Source organism: Artemia franciscana, chromosome 10 (assembly GCF_032884065.1).
Source record: "Artemia franciscana chromosome 10, ASM3288406v1, whole genome shotgun sequence".
In the NCBI taxonomy this organism is placed as follows: Eukaryota; Metazoa; Arthropoda; class Branchiopoda; order Anostraca; family Artemiidae; genus Artemia; species Artemia franciscana.
In genome coordinates, this window is record NC_088872.1 from 33,367,353 (window position 1) to 33,380,050 (window position 12,698).

Here is a 12,698-nt window from a genome sequence, read left to right on the forward strand (position 1 = left end):
ATTGGTATTAGACAAAAAATATGATAAACAAAAAGACAAAAAACAAATGAGAATAATTGAAATAACCAAAGGATAGATGGTATAGAATTCAAAGAAAGGATTTACAGGATTCAATTTGCTCGTCTAAAGTAATCTGAGATTGACTAAGTATCAGACAAAGAAAAAAAAAATATAACGAAAGAACCCTTCTGGCTGTGACACATGTTCATTAAAGAAAGAAAAGGAGATTAAGGGAAGTTGAACCCAAGGGAAAATGACAGTGATAGCTCCACTGCAAAAAGGTTTACTCAACTGTTTACATATTTGTTGTTATGGCAAAGGACAAAGTAGACGAGCCCTTCGACTGGTTTCTAGGATACAAATAGGTCTATGCATAATTCTTAAATCTAATTGTGTCCATAGGAAAAGTACGGACAAACGGGACTCGACATGGAAACAATCTTTACTGTCTCCAGGCCTTAGCTGTCTGAAGTAGAATAAAAAGGTCCTGGACAAACTCAAGTGAAACCATGAATACAGTCAGGACTACTATTTCAATCTCTGAGAAATATTGTCAGTAGGCTTAAATTGAAAACATTATTGTCAATTCTGCTAATGTTTGATAGACCCATGCTTGATTTCTCGAAATATTGGTTGGCAAAATAACTTTTTCAGCTTGGTAGATGAGTCCTAGGCTTGAATTCATTGGCAAAATTATCAGTCAGCGAAATTAGCAGGGTTTAAAAAAACAAGAGCTAAGAGCTCATATGGCACTTGTGACGAGGCGAGAAGAGCTAAGAGCCAAGAGATCATATGGTATGAGCTCTAACAAAATTCTATGAATCAATAGATTGATTTAAAAAGGAAAATAAGAGGCTTAATGCCGGTCAGGATTTAAAATAAGAGCTCTGAGTCACGATGTACTTCTTAATATCAAAATTCATTAAGATCCTATCACCCACTCGTAAGTCATAAATACCTATTTTTTCTAATTTTTCCTCTCCCTTTAGCCCCCCAGATGGTCGGATCTGGGAAAACGACTTTATCAAGTCAAATTGTGCAGCTCCCTGACACGCCTACGAATTTTCATCGTCCTAGCACGTCCAGAAGCACCAGACTCGCCAAATCACTGAACCCCTCCCCCCTACTCCCTGAAAGAGAGCGAATCCAGTACGATTCTGTCAATCACGTATCAAGGACATTTGTTTATTCTATCCACCAAGCTTCATCCCGATTCCTCCACTCCAAGTGTTTTTCCAAGATTTCCCCCTCCAACTCCCCCCAATGTCAAAAGATCTGGTCGGGATTTGAAATAAGAGCTCTGAGACATGAATTTCTTCTAAAAATCAAATTTCCTTAAGATCCGATCATCTATTCGTAAGATAAAAATGCCCCAATTTTCACGTTTTCCAAGAATTCCGGTTTCCCCCTCCAACTCCCCCCAATGTCACAGGATCTGGTCGGAATTTAAAATCAGAACTTTAAAGCACAAGATCCTTCTAAATATAAAATTTCATTAAGATCTGGTCACCCTTTCGTAAGTTACAAATACCTCAATTTTCAAAATTCCCCCCCCCTCCAATTCCACCAAAGAGAGCGGATCCGGTCCGGTTATGTCAGTCACGTATCTTAGACAAGTTTCTATTCTTCCCATCCAGTTTCATCCTGTTCTCACCGCTTTAAGTATTTTCTAAGATTTCCGGTCCCCCCAACTGCCCCCCCTCAATTACGCTTGATCCGGTTGAGATTTAAAATAAGAAATCTGAGTTACGAGGTCCTTCTAAATATGAAGTTTCATGAAGATCCGATCACTCCTTCGTAAGTTAAAAATACGTCATTTTTTCTTACTTTTCAGAATTAACCCCCCCCCCACATAAAGCGGATCCGTTCCAATAATGTAAATCACGTATGTAAGACTTCTGCTTATTTTTCACACCAAGTTTCATCCTGATCCCTCCAATCTAAGCGTTTTCCCTGATTTTAGGTTCCCCCACCCCAAACTTCCCCCAATGTCACCAGATCCGGTCAGAATTTAAAATAAGAGCTTTGAGACACGATATCCTTCTAAATATCAAATTTCATTGAGATCCGATCACCCGTTCGTAAGTCAAAAATACGTCATTTTTTCTAATTTTTCAGAATTAACCCCTCCCCAACTACCCCAAAGAGAGCGGATCCGTTCCAGTTATGTCAATCATGTATCTAGGACTTGTGCTTATTTTTCCCACCAAGTTTCATCCCGATCCCTCCGCTCTAAGTGTTTTCCAAGTTTTAGGTTTCCCCCTCCCAACTCCCCCCAATGTCACCAGATCCGGTCGGGTTTAAAATAAGAGCTCTGAGACACGATATCCATCTAAATATCAAATTTCATTGAGATCCGATCACCCGTTCGTAAGTTAAAAATACCTCATTTTCTCTAATTTTTCAGAAATAAACCCCCCCCCCCAACTACCCCAAGGAAAGCGGATCCGTTCCGTTTATGTCAATCATGTATCTAGGACTTGTGTTTATTTTTCCCACCAAGTTTCGTCCCGATCCCTCCACTCTAAGTGTTTTCCAAGTTTTAGGTTTCCCCTCCCAACCCCCCAGCCCCCCAATGTCACCAGATCCGGTCGGGATTTAAAATAAGAGCTCTAAGACACGATATCCTTCTAAACATCAAATTTCACTGAGATCCGATCACCCATTCGTAAGTTAAAAATACATCATTTTTTCTAATTTTTCAGAATTACCCCCCCCCCCCCAAACTACCCCAAAGAGAGCGGTCCCGTTCCGATTGTGTCAATCATGTATCTGGGACTTGTGCTTATTTTTCCCATCAAGTTTCATCCCGATCCCTCCACTCTAAATGTTTTCAAGATTTTAGGTTTCCCCCCTCCAACTCCCCCCAATGTCATCAGATCTAATCGGGATTTAAAATAAGAGCTCTGAGACACAATATCATTCCAAAAACCAAATTTCATCCCATCACCCGCTCAAAAGTTAAAAATACTTCATTTTTTCTATTTTTTCCGAATTAACCGGCCCCCCACTGCCCCCCAGATGGTCAAATCGGGAAAACGACTATTTCTAATTTAATCTGGTCCGGTCCCTGATACGCTTGCCAAATTTCATCGTCCTAGCTTACCTGGAAGTGCCTAAAGTAGCAAAACCGGGACCAACAGACAGACCGACAGACCGACAGAATTTGCGATTGCTATATGTCACTTGGTTAATACCAAGTGCCATAAAAATCTCACACAGGTCAGTGCTAAAATGCGAAAAGTGGGCTTCAAACTGAAACATCACTATGTTCTATGGTTGCTAGGGTATATTCAGATATTTTCCATTAAAATCGTCTGTTTTTGGCCTTTTTGACAGATTTAGGGCTTGTAAAATGTATCGCTTCAAAAAGAAATACACAATGGGATAATCCTAGCTTACATATTTAGGGGCAAAAAGACGGAACATATAAAATGACTACTTTTCAATTCGATGCAATGAAAAAAAAAACAAGTAAAACCCTCAATTGATCTGGTTAAATTTGTCGGACCAGGTATGTCAGACTGGTTAAATTTATCTCTACAGAAGCTAAATTTTGGTAAATCTACCAAAATTTAATTTCAAAATTTAAATTACCTGGTAAATTTCATAATTTTAAGAGGCTTCCAGATAAGTCTATCCTAACTTTAAAATTTCCGCCAGGAAGCAGCACAAGTGGCAACATTAAGAACACGCTTCGTGAAAATAAAGATGTCGAGTTTTTGTCTATTCCAGTCAACCTTAGCTTAAGAATCAAAAATAGCATTTTATGACACAAAACCTAATCAAACAGTTCGCGGTAACGAACTGTAAGTAAAAGGCGACACGGCTCAATAGTAACCGAACCTCTAAAAAACGAAATTTTGATATCAATAGATATATCCAAAGGAATGACTTATTATGCTGATTCCAAATACATTAGATTCATTAAGCTTAGTGTTACCCATGAACAGCTACGAGCCTGAGGAAATTTACCTGATTTTACAAAAAGGGAGAGGGAATTCCACTAAAAAAGTGGAATTTTGCATTTATTTTTTGCCAGAAGAAACATCACGGATGCGTGTTTATTTGTTTTTATTGACTTTCTTGTTGTTTTATTGATTTGTTCTTTTTGTTTGTTTTTTTTTCTCCAGGGATGGTCGTATCAAGGCAATATTCCTAGAACATCGGGAGAGGGCTCATTCGAACGAAAATTAAAAGTTCTAGTACCCTTTCTGAGTAACCAAAAAGATTGGGGGGCTACTAGCCTTCCTCCCACGCCCCTTTATTCCGCAAAATCCTCTGACCGAAAATTGAGATAGCCATTTTGCTCCGCATAGTTGAAAAGTCCAAAAACTATTCCTTTGAAGATAGCATAGCCCCCATAGCTCCTGGGATAGGTCTTTATGTTATAAAATTTACCCCTTGTTTAAGAATAGTATTTGTTACTTGGAAGTTTACATACATTTTTCGGGTGGAGGGAAGGGTGATGAATTTTCTGCTTGGGGGATTTTCCACGTGAAAAATTTTCCATGGAAAGGGAATTTTCCGGGGGGTGAGATTTCCGGGGGAAATCTTACACTGGGGGAGTTTGCCAGAATTACTACACGGAATTCTTTTTATTTGTCTTACTTTTTCTTTGTCGACTTAATTTTACGTATGGAGATTGTCCGAGGTGAATTTTTGCCCAGATTGAATTGTCTAGTGGATCTTTCCGTGGCAAGGAGGGGAATTTTTCCGTGGATGTGGAGCCATATATATTGGCGGTATTTAAAAAGCGATCTGAAATTAAATTTAAAAAAAAAGTCTTTTTTTTCAACTGAAAGTAAGGAGCAACATTAAACCTTAAAACGAACAGATATTGTTAAGCATATGATAAGTGGCTACCACCGCCGCTCGCTCTTTAACCTCGCTCTTTAAGATAATGTTATAATTTTGTCCCAGTTCTTTAATAATGGCTCGTGAAACACAAGAGTTTCTTAATTAGAACAATAAGAAGATTTTTTTTTTAAGAAATCAAACACTTTAGTGTGAAGAACAAGGCGTTCAGGAGGGACAACCCCCTTCATATACCGAAAATGGCTGTAAGTTGTGAAATTTCCCCACATTGTTTACAGATAGTATTGAAATATATACAGACATTATAGCTTAGTGGTAGACTATTCGACTGCAGATCGAACGATCACCGGCTCAAACGTGGATCTCACCTAATTTTAGTCAGAAAAAAGTGAAGAGCTATGACATTGAATTTTATAGAATAATTAAAATTTTATAAAACAGTTATTTTTTTTTAAGGAAGTGAGCGAAAGCTGAGCATGTTCTTTTCCACAGCAGAAACAGCAATCTTACAGCTTGCAAACTGCCTTACAGCCTTGCAAAACACAGCTTTGCAACCTTGCAAAACAAGTTTGATTATGCTATTGTTTTGCTGATTTGTAACTGTTTCAGTGATTTTTGCTCTGCTGATTTACATTATTTAACTGGTGTTTTATGTAACTTTTCTGTGTCCAAAAATTCCATCTTTTATTCAAAAGATCAAAAATCCATGTTTTCAAAACATCTGTGTTTTGTAGCAAGGGAGTTAGTGACAATTTGCTTAGCCAGCCCTCAGTTACGCAAGGAAATCTTCGATAGGTAAACGAGAGTTTAAATCTTTAATTAAAGGTTAATTTGCATCATCAATAATTTGCATTGTCAAAAATAATTTTATTTGTTACTTCTTGATGGATTAGTTTTTAGGTTAGTTTATTAGTTAGGTGTAAACAAAAATTGTTTACACCATTTTATGTCTCATGGATTTCCCGGTATTATTTGAAAAAACAATCAAAAATTAAAAAAAAAAGTTTTTTCTACTGAAAGTAAGGAGCGACATTAAAATTTAAAACGAACATAAATTATTCCGTATACGAAAGGGCTGTCCCTTCTCAACACCTTGCTCTTTACGCTAAAATTTGACTCTTTGTTACAACTCTACTTTTAAAATTAATAAAAAAAAAACTTTAGCGTAAAGAGCGAGTGGTTGAGGAGGGGTCAGCCCCTTTCATATACAGAAAAATTTCTGTTCGGTTAAGTTTTAACGTCAAACCTTACTTTCAGTTGAAAAAACTGTTGTTTTTTTACGCTACAAACTTTTTTTTTACGCAACAAAGTTTTTTCTACTGAAAGTAAGGAGCAATTGAATATGTCAATTGGTAATTCAAAATTACCAATTGACACATTATGTTATTAGGTGTGGAACAGCAAGGAAATGTATTGAAAAAAAAAAAAAAAAAATTGAAAGTCACCTCATGATTGATCCTAAGAAATTGTTCTTTTTCTTCTCTTTACTTTATTGTGTTGCAAGAGCAACACTTTGGTTTTGTCGTGTTTTTCTTTGTCCCTAGCACTCCGATTTCAGCTTATTCCTATAAAGTGGTAAGGGTCTAACCTCTGTGGTTTTTACGGAAAGCATGGACCTTAGGCCGGATTGATGAATATGACTTTGCATTTTGGAAACCTTCGTAGAGCTCTTGGCTGGGGCCAAAAAGGATGGTTTTTGCTTGTCCTTGAGCCAGAGCCTATAGTGTGTCAAGTGACTTGAAGTTTTATAGCCTATGTGAGAGAGAGAACTATCTGAAGTTATGCAGTGAAGGTTTCGTTTCATCAAACCATGTTTTTGCTTTCGAGTGGAAAGCTCCGTTCTATCAGGCAAGCAGGCAGGCACCAGTTTCAAATTGAAGATGGACTAAAATCTATAAATGTTAAATATATGCGGCAGTTACCCGGCCCCACAGCCAATATATCTTCTTTGAGTAATAAATAGAAAAACTTACAGAAATAAAAAAGTGGGACCGAAAGTGCTGTCATTTATTGTTTCCAGCCATTTCTGTTCGTGATTTCAGCTGAGTTGATCATTCGATTTTCGCACTTGAAATTGCGGTAGAGAAATGGTATCAGATGTGCCTCTTAAACTTTAAAAGTTCTCTCATTTCTAAAGAAATTAGAGTTTATACTTTGCTCCTTTCTAAGTGGTGACGTTAGAAACTTGGCCTACGGCAAAAAAGTCAACTTTTGAACTAAGACAGATGGATTTTTTTCGACGGCGGTCGATAGCTCTTGATGAGCTGATCAAAGTGTATGTCATCCATTTTTCGGTAAAAAAATTCCTTCATAAAATATACCAGTTTGAAAGTTTAAAGGGGTTGACAACTTTAATAGTAAGGTTTGTAAGGATTAAATAGTAATCGTCTTAATTGAAACATATAAAAGCTTCAAGCTAGTGCAAACACTACTATCGACGACGCAGCTAGTTCCTTTGGAATAAAGATAAAAGTCAGCAAGACCAAGGCAATGAGAGTATCACGGCATGCAAAGACTGGTCCTAGACATATTTTTATCTTGGATTTTACTTTCTTGTACATGCACATTAGGGTACAATTTTTTTGATATGGTACAATTGTTTTTAGTTTGATTAATTGTAAGGATTAAATAGTAATCGTCTGAATTGAAACATATAAAAGCTTCAAGCTAGTGCAAACACTACTATCGACGACGCAGCTAGTTCCTTTGGAATAAAGATAAAAGCCAGCAAGACCAAGGCAATCAGAGTATCACGACATGCAAAGACTGGTCCTCCCCTCACCAAATTCACTACTTTGGGCAATGAAAATCAGCGGGTCAATAAGTTTGTTTACTAGGAAGTGTACTGACATTACCAAATGACTCATCAAAAGACATAAAATGATGAAGGGCTCTTGCCTTCTCATGCCACTGCACTCTATCTGGAAAAATTAAAACTGATGATACCACTTTTTGGTGCCTTAATGGTTCAAGTTGCAAAGTATGAAGAAGAGACATGGACTCTAAAATCCGATGACAAGCACCAACTGGCGGCATTCAAAACTAAATCGCTTACTGGTATCACTTACCTTGCCTAAGTATCAAACAAAAGGGGACAGTCCTCCACCCTAAAAGCATCATACAGACTATCCAACTACAACAGCTTCGACGGTTTGGACACACTCAGCGTCTGTCTCGAGCCCAGCTGCCCAAAATAGCCTTTGAAGATAGAACTAATGCCTCTCTCCCAAGAGGACGACCTCCCAAATGCAGGTGAGCAAACTTTTCTGACCACCACTTCCCAGTACTGCTTAAAATTGCGACAAACAGAGAGGCATACCAAAAGTGCTGTTATGCTGCCATTAGAAGAGAAGCCCCGAATCGACCAACCTGGCCAGATGGCAGTTAAGTAAGCGAGTCTTAAATATGTTGTTAATTATAAGGTACTTGGAGGAAAAAGTCCCCTTTTCATTGAACATAAAGAACTATCAGGTGTATGGGTTATTTATCCCTTTCGCCTGAACTACCCCTGTCAGTTATCACAGCTAGGCAAAAAGAAAATCAGACAAATCCTTATGTTTCTTAGAAATTCTTAATTAGCACGCAGTCAGGACTCTTCGCTTGTTGTGATAGCAATAGTGAGGGAAAGCCTTTTTTATATAACTCAGAGAGAAAAAATAATTGATTTTAATGAATGATCCTCTAACGTGGGACATTCCTTCATAATATACAGAACCGCCTAAAAGCATTTTAAAGCAAATCAAAATGGGGTACACCTTCGTCGGTCAAGCCCTTAACGCAGTTTTACAAACTGCGAGATGATAAAGAAACTCATAAGCATAAATGATGCTAAAGAAGCTCTATTTAAAGAAGAAAATCTAATAGCCTAGTAACACCAAATAGGTTAACAAGTCTTACCATAAGTTCCATAAAACTATTTACTTGGTCTTACCTTGATTTCGTCTTCAAGAACGGTTACAATAAAATCAACGATCGATCCTCCCATCACAACCTAGAAATTTATACGAAGTAATAAATACCAAAATTCTTCACAACTAATAATTGGTTCAGTTGGATGGAATGACCATAATAAAAATTATAAATCTGACATTACGATGATCCTTGGGGGTAGTTTGCGGACCACACCAAATGCAAAAGAACGGTAACAAATAACAAAGCCAAACAGCAAAAGAAACTTTTACGACAAAAAATGCTCTTTAAATGAACAAACTTTATGGTTTCCTTCGTTCCAAAGCCAGTTTTTCAGCCCAAGTAAGGATTTCTTTTTCTTTTTTTTTGTTCAGCTTGTGTTGTTAGAGTATATATGTTTAGTAAAATATTTAAAAAAGAGATGGCAATATACAACTGGGAATCGTAAAAGGATGTAACTTTGGCTCACTTGATTCATATTTTTGACATACATCTGCCTTGTCAAAGTGAAAAACACAGTATGACGCCAAGAGAAACATTTCTGGCCTTCAAAGTCCAGTTTTCAAACATTTCGTAACGAAGTTCGTTAACGAACAGTAAAAAAGGAACGACTAGGGTCAATAGTAACCGAACCTCAAAAAACAGAATTTTGATGTCAAAAGATACATAAATGAATCAAATTTTCACGCTGATTCCAAATATATAAGATTAATTAATTTTAATGTTGCCATCGAAAACTACGAGCCTGAGAAAAATTTATTCATTTCCGAAAAAGGGGGAAACACACCCAAAAAGTCAAGGAATCTTGGTAAAAATTAAACCATCAGATTTCAGAATATCAAAGGACTCTACTGTTGAGGTTTCAAGCTTCCAACAGCAAGAATGTGGAATTTTGCATTTTTGTCAGAAGAAAGACCACGGATGCGTGAGTGTTTATTAGTTTTTCTTTTGTTGTTTTTTTTCCTCAGGGGTGATTGTATCAAATCAATGGTCCAAGAAGATTGGGAGAGGGGACATTCGAATGGAAGTTAGAAAAATTCTAGTGCCCTTTTTAATTGACCAAAAAGATTGGAGGGCAGCTAGCACACCTCCCACGCCCCTTTTCCCCCAAAGTCGACCGACCAAAATTTATGAAATATGTCCATTGTTTGCGTATAATACTTGTTACTTGGAAGTATACAGAAATTGATGGGGGGGGGGGGGTTCTTCTGAAGGTAGGTTTCCACGAGGAAAATTTTCCGTGGGGAGAGAAGTTTCCGGGGAAGAAATTTTCAAAGAAAATTTTACACTGAGGGAATTAGACAGAATTCCTATGCAAAATTCTTTTTATTTGTCTTTATCGACTCAATTTTGCAAGTAAAGATGTTCCAGGGGAATTGTCCCGAGGAAATTTTTCAGCGAAGTTGGAATTGTCCGGATAATTTTTCCGTGGGGCGGGGGGGGAGTTCTCCGTGGGAGAAACTCTTCACAAGGAGCAAACTTCCTACCGGCGGGATTACCGAGGAAAACTTTTCACGGGAGGAAGGATTTCCGTTATGATTTGAAAAACGATTAGAAATTTAAGTCATTTTCGCAAAATTTAAGTCATGAAAGTATGTCAAGGAGAACTTTTCAGGCAGAATTGTCCGCAATAAATTTTACGGGGGGGGGGGATTTTCAGCGATGATAGAATTTTCCGGAGCAAATTTTACAGATAGGGGGTATTTTACGCGGGAGAAAATTTTCCCATGAGGGAATTTTTTTCTTGGAGGAGACGCCTTATTTCCCCGTACTCCCACAATAGATTTCTAGATTTCCTGGAACAGAAATTATTCCACATATAAAGGGGTTATCTCTTCCTAAACACCTCGCTCTTTGCGCTAAAGTTTGACTCTTTGTCTAAATTCTTTAAGAACGACTCCTGAAACACAAGGACCGTAATTAGAATAGGAAGCTTTTTTAAAATTGCTGAAAACTTCATTATGAAGAATGGGTATTGAGGAGGGGGAACCCCCCAGATAAGGAATAATTTTTGTTCGTTATAAGTTTAATTTCGCTCCTTACTTTCAGTTTAAAAACATATTTTTATTTAATTTTCTAAAAGGCCCTTGGAAGGAGTCAAGTATAAAGCCACAAGGCACTGGATAAAATCCCAATTATTCAAAGGTGTTTTGGGCAATTTATCAATCTTCGGACAGTACTTTCCAAGGGAGGGGGCCTAGTTCTTAGGGAAAATAAACTTGTCAAAGGGTTTTATTGGAGGTACAGTAACTTTAGTTTTGAAGCAAGGTTAATATCCTAATAGATGCGATTCGTACAGGGCAATAACTATGGCGTGCAAAATGAGTAAGTTATTTGAGTGTATCTATTTTGCATCATATTGTTAAATTAGTCAATTATGATGCAAATCAGTTAATATTTAAAAATTTATTGGCTAACAGTATGCGCATCGATCCTTCTCAATTCTTTCAAGATTGAATAAAAAAAAAAATTAACTGTAAGGAGCGACATTAAAACTTAAAACGAACAGAAATTACTTCGTATATGAAAGGGACTGCTTCCTCATTCCTCAACTGTTCTTTTTAAAACAATAAAAAACAGTAAAACAGTAAACTCGTTGATGGGTAAGACTAAACTTGATGAGACTTATATATTTAAAATCAGCATTAAAATGCGATTAATTGATGTAGCTATTGGTATCAAAATTCCATCTTTTAGAGTTTCGGTTACTATTGAGCCCGGTCACTCCTTACTACAGTTCGTTACCACAATATGTTTGAAAAATTAGCGTCAAAGGACAAGGCCATGTACTTGGTGTGTCCAGTTTTATAAAATGGAAAATATGAACAGAAACCATGACACACGGTAGTAATTTTTTAATTCATGTGTCATTTTCAACATTTATTCATACATAAGAGAAAAAGCCAATTGATAATGAAACAAAATTTAGAAAAAAAGCTTTAGACCTAACAATTGCGCTTTGAGCTATTTTAATGTGAAACAGCTGTCCAAAGACTTAACTAGATGTCGATTTTGGTATCAGTTTTTTTCCTTTTTTTTGAAAGGATTGGGGCTCATCATGTAGAAACAGAAAATAGTTGGCTACTATTTTATAAGATTTTGTGGAGCAGAATGGGATCAATTATCCCGCTGGCAGTATTTCGGCTGTCGTCCAGACCGCGTGATCAGCTAAGGCTGACACTAACGAGTAAGCCATAATTTATAAGAAGTTTTTAAAAGAAAATGTGCACATTTTAAAAATCTATGATCGATATTAACCATAGATCGTTATCAAGTTTGATTATTTGGTTACATCTTGGATACCATATCCAATTAAGAAAATACCTTGCAGGAAATTTCTCGATTCATTAGAGCGGGCTCTGGAAGATGAAAATAATCTCGTTGTTGTCGTTCTGCTGAAGGTTGTCATGGCAGTCCTAGATTGATTAGTTTTCTGTTTTTCTATAATAAATTTTCAAAGAAATTGTTGGGCCTTTAATGTCTGGTGAACGGTTGCTTAGATACATTCTCAAAGCTTCTATAGTGGCTTCCCTATTAATGCATTCTTCTTTTTTTCACAAAGAACGAAACAAAGGAGGGAGTTGACGAAGGGGATACAGACAATCTGCTGCAGATTTACATGATGTTCGTCGTATCCTGCCTAACGTACTTCCATCTGTCTCGTCATGCCTCTGGCACTGCGTCTTGGCTTGCCTTTTTATGTATATCCGTGACCTAGTATCAAACAAAACAATAACAGAACCTCACAAAGAGAAATACAACTCGAAACCATTATCCACCAACATCGTCTCTCATGGCTCAGCTACACCTTCACAGATCTAAATATTACTTAACATCAAAAGTATTCCGTTGCAAACTAATTCCTGATTGGAAAAAAAAAACAAAAAAAAAAAACACTAAGTCAGATAAATCTTGACTAGACAGCGTCAAAACCGATACCATTTTTAGTAAGCCCATTAGGAACCCCACCC

At 37.1% G+C, this 12,698-nt stretch overlaps 1 protein-coding gene across 4 annotated transcripts in view; it reads right to left on the bottom strand.

The window, feature by feature from the left end:
• The window catches only part of LOC136032096 (uncharacterized), a 438,713-nt gene that overhangs the window by 217,099 nt on the left and 208,916 nt on the right, over positions 1-12,698 (bottom strand). For all 4 annotated transcript variants that reach the window (XM_065712239.1, XM_065712241.1, XM_065712240.1 and 1 more), the window contains exon 9: positions 8,750-8,809. In XM_065712239.1, the coding sequence (XP_065568311.1) occupies positions 8,750-8,809 (60 nt within the window). The remainder of the gene's footprint in view (positions 1-8,749; positions 8,810-12,698) is intronic.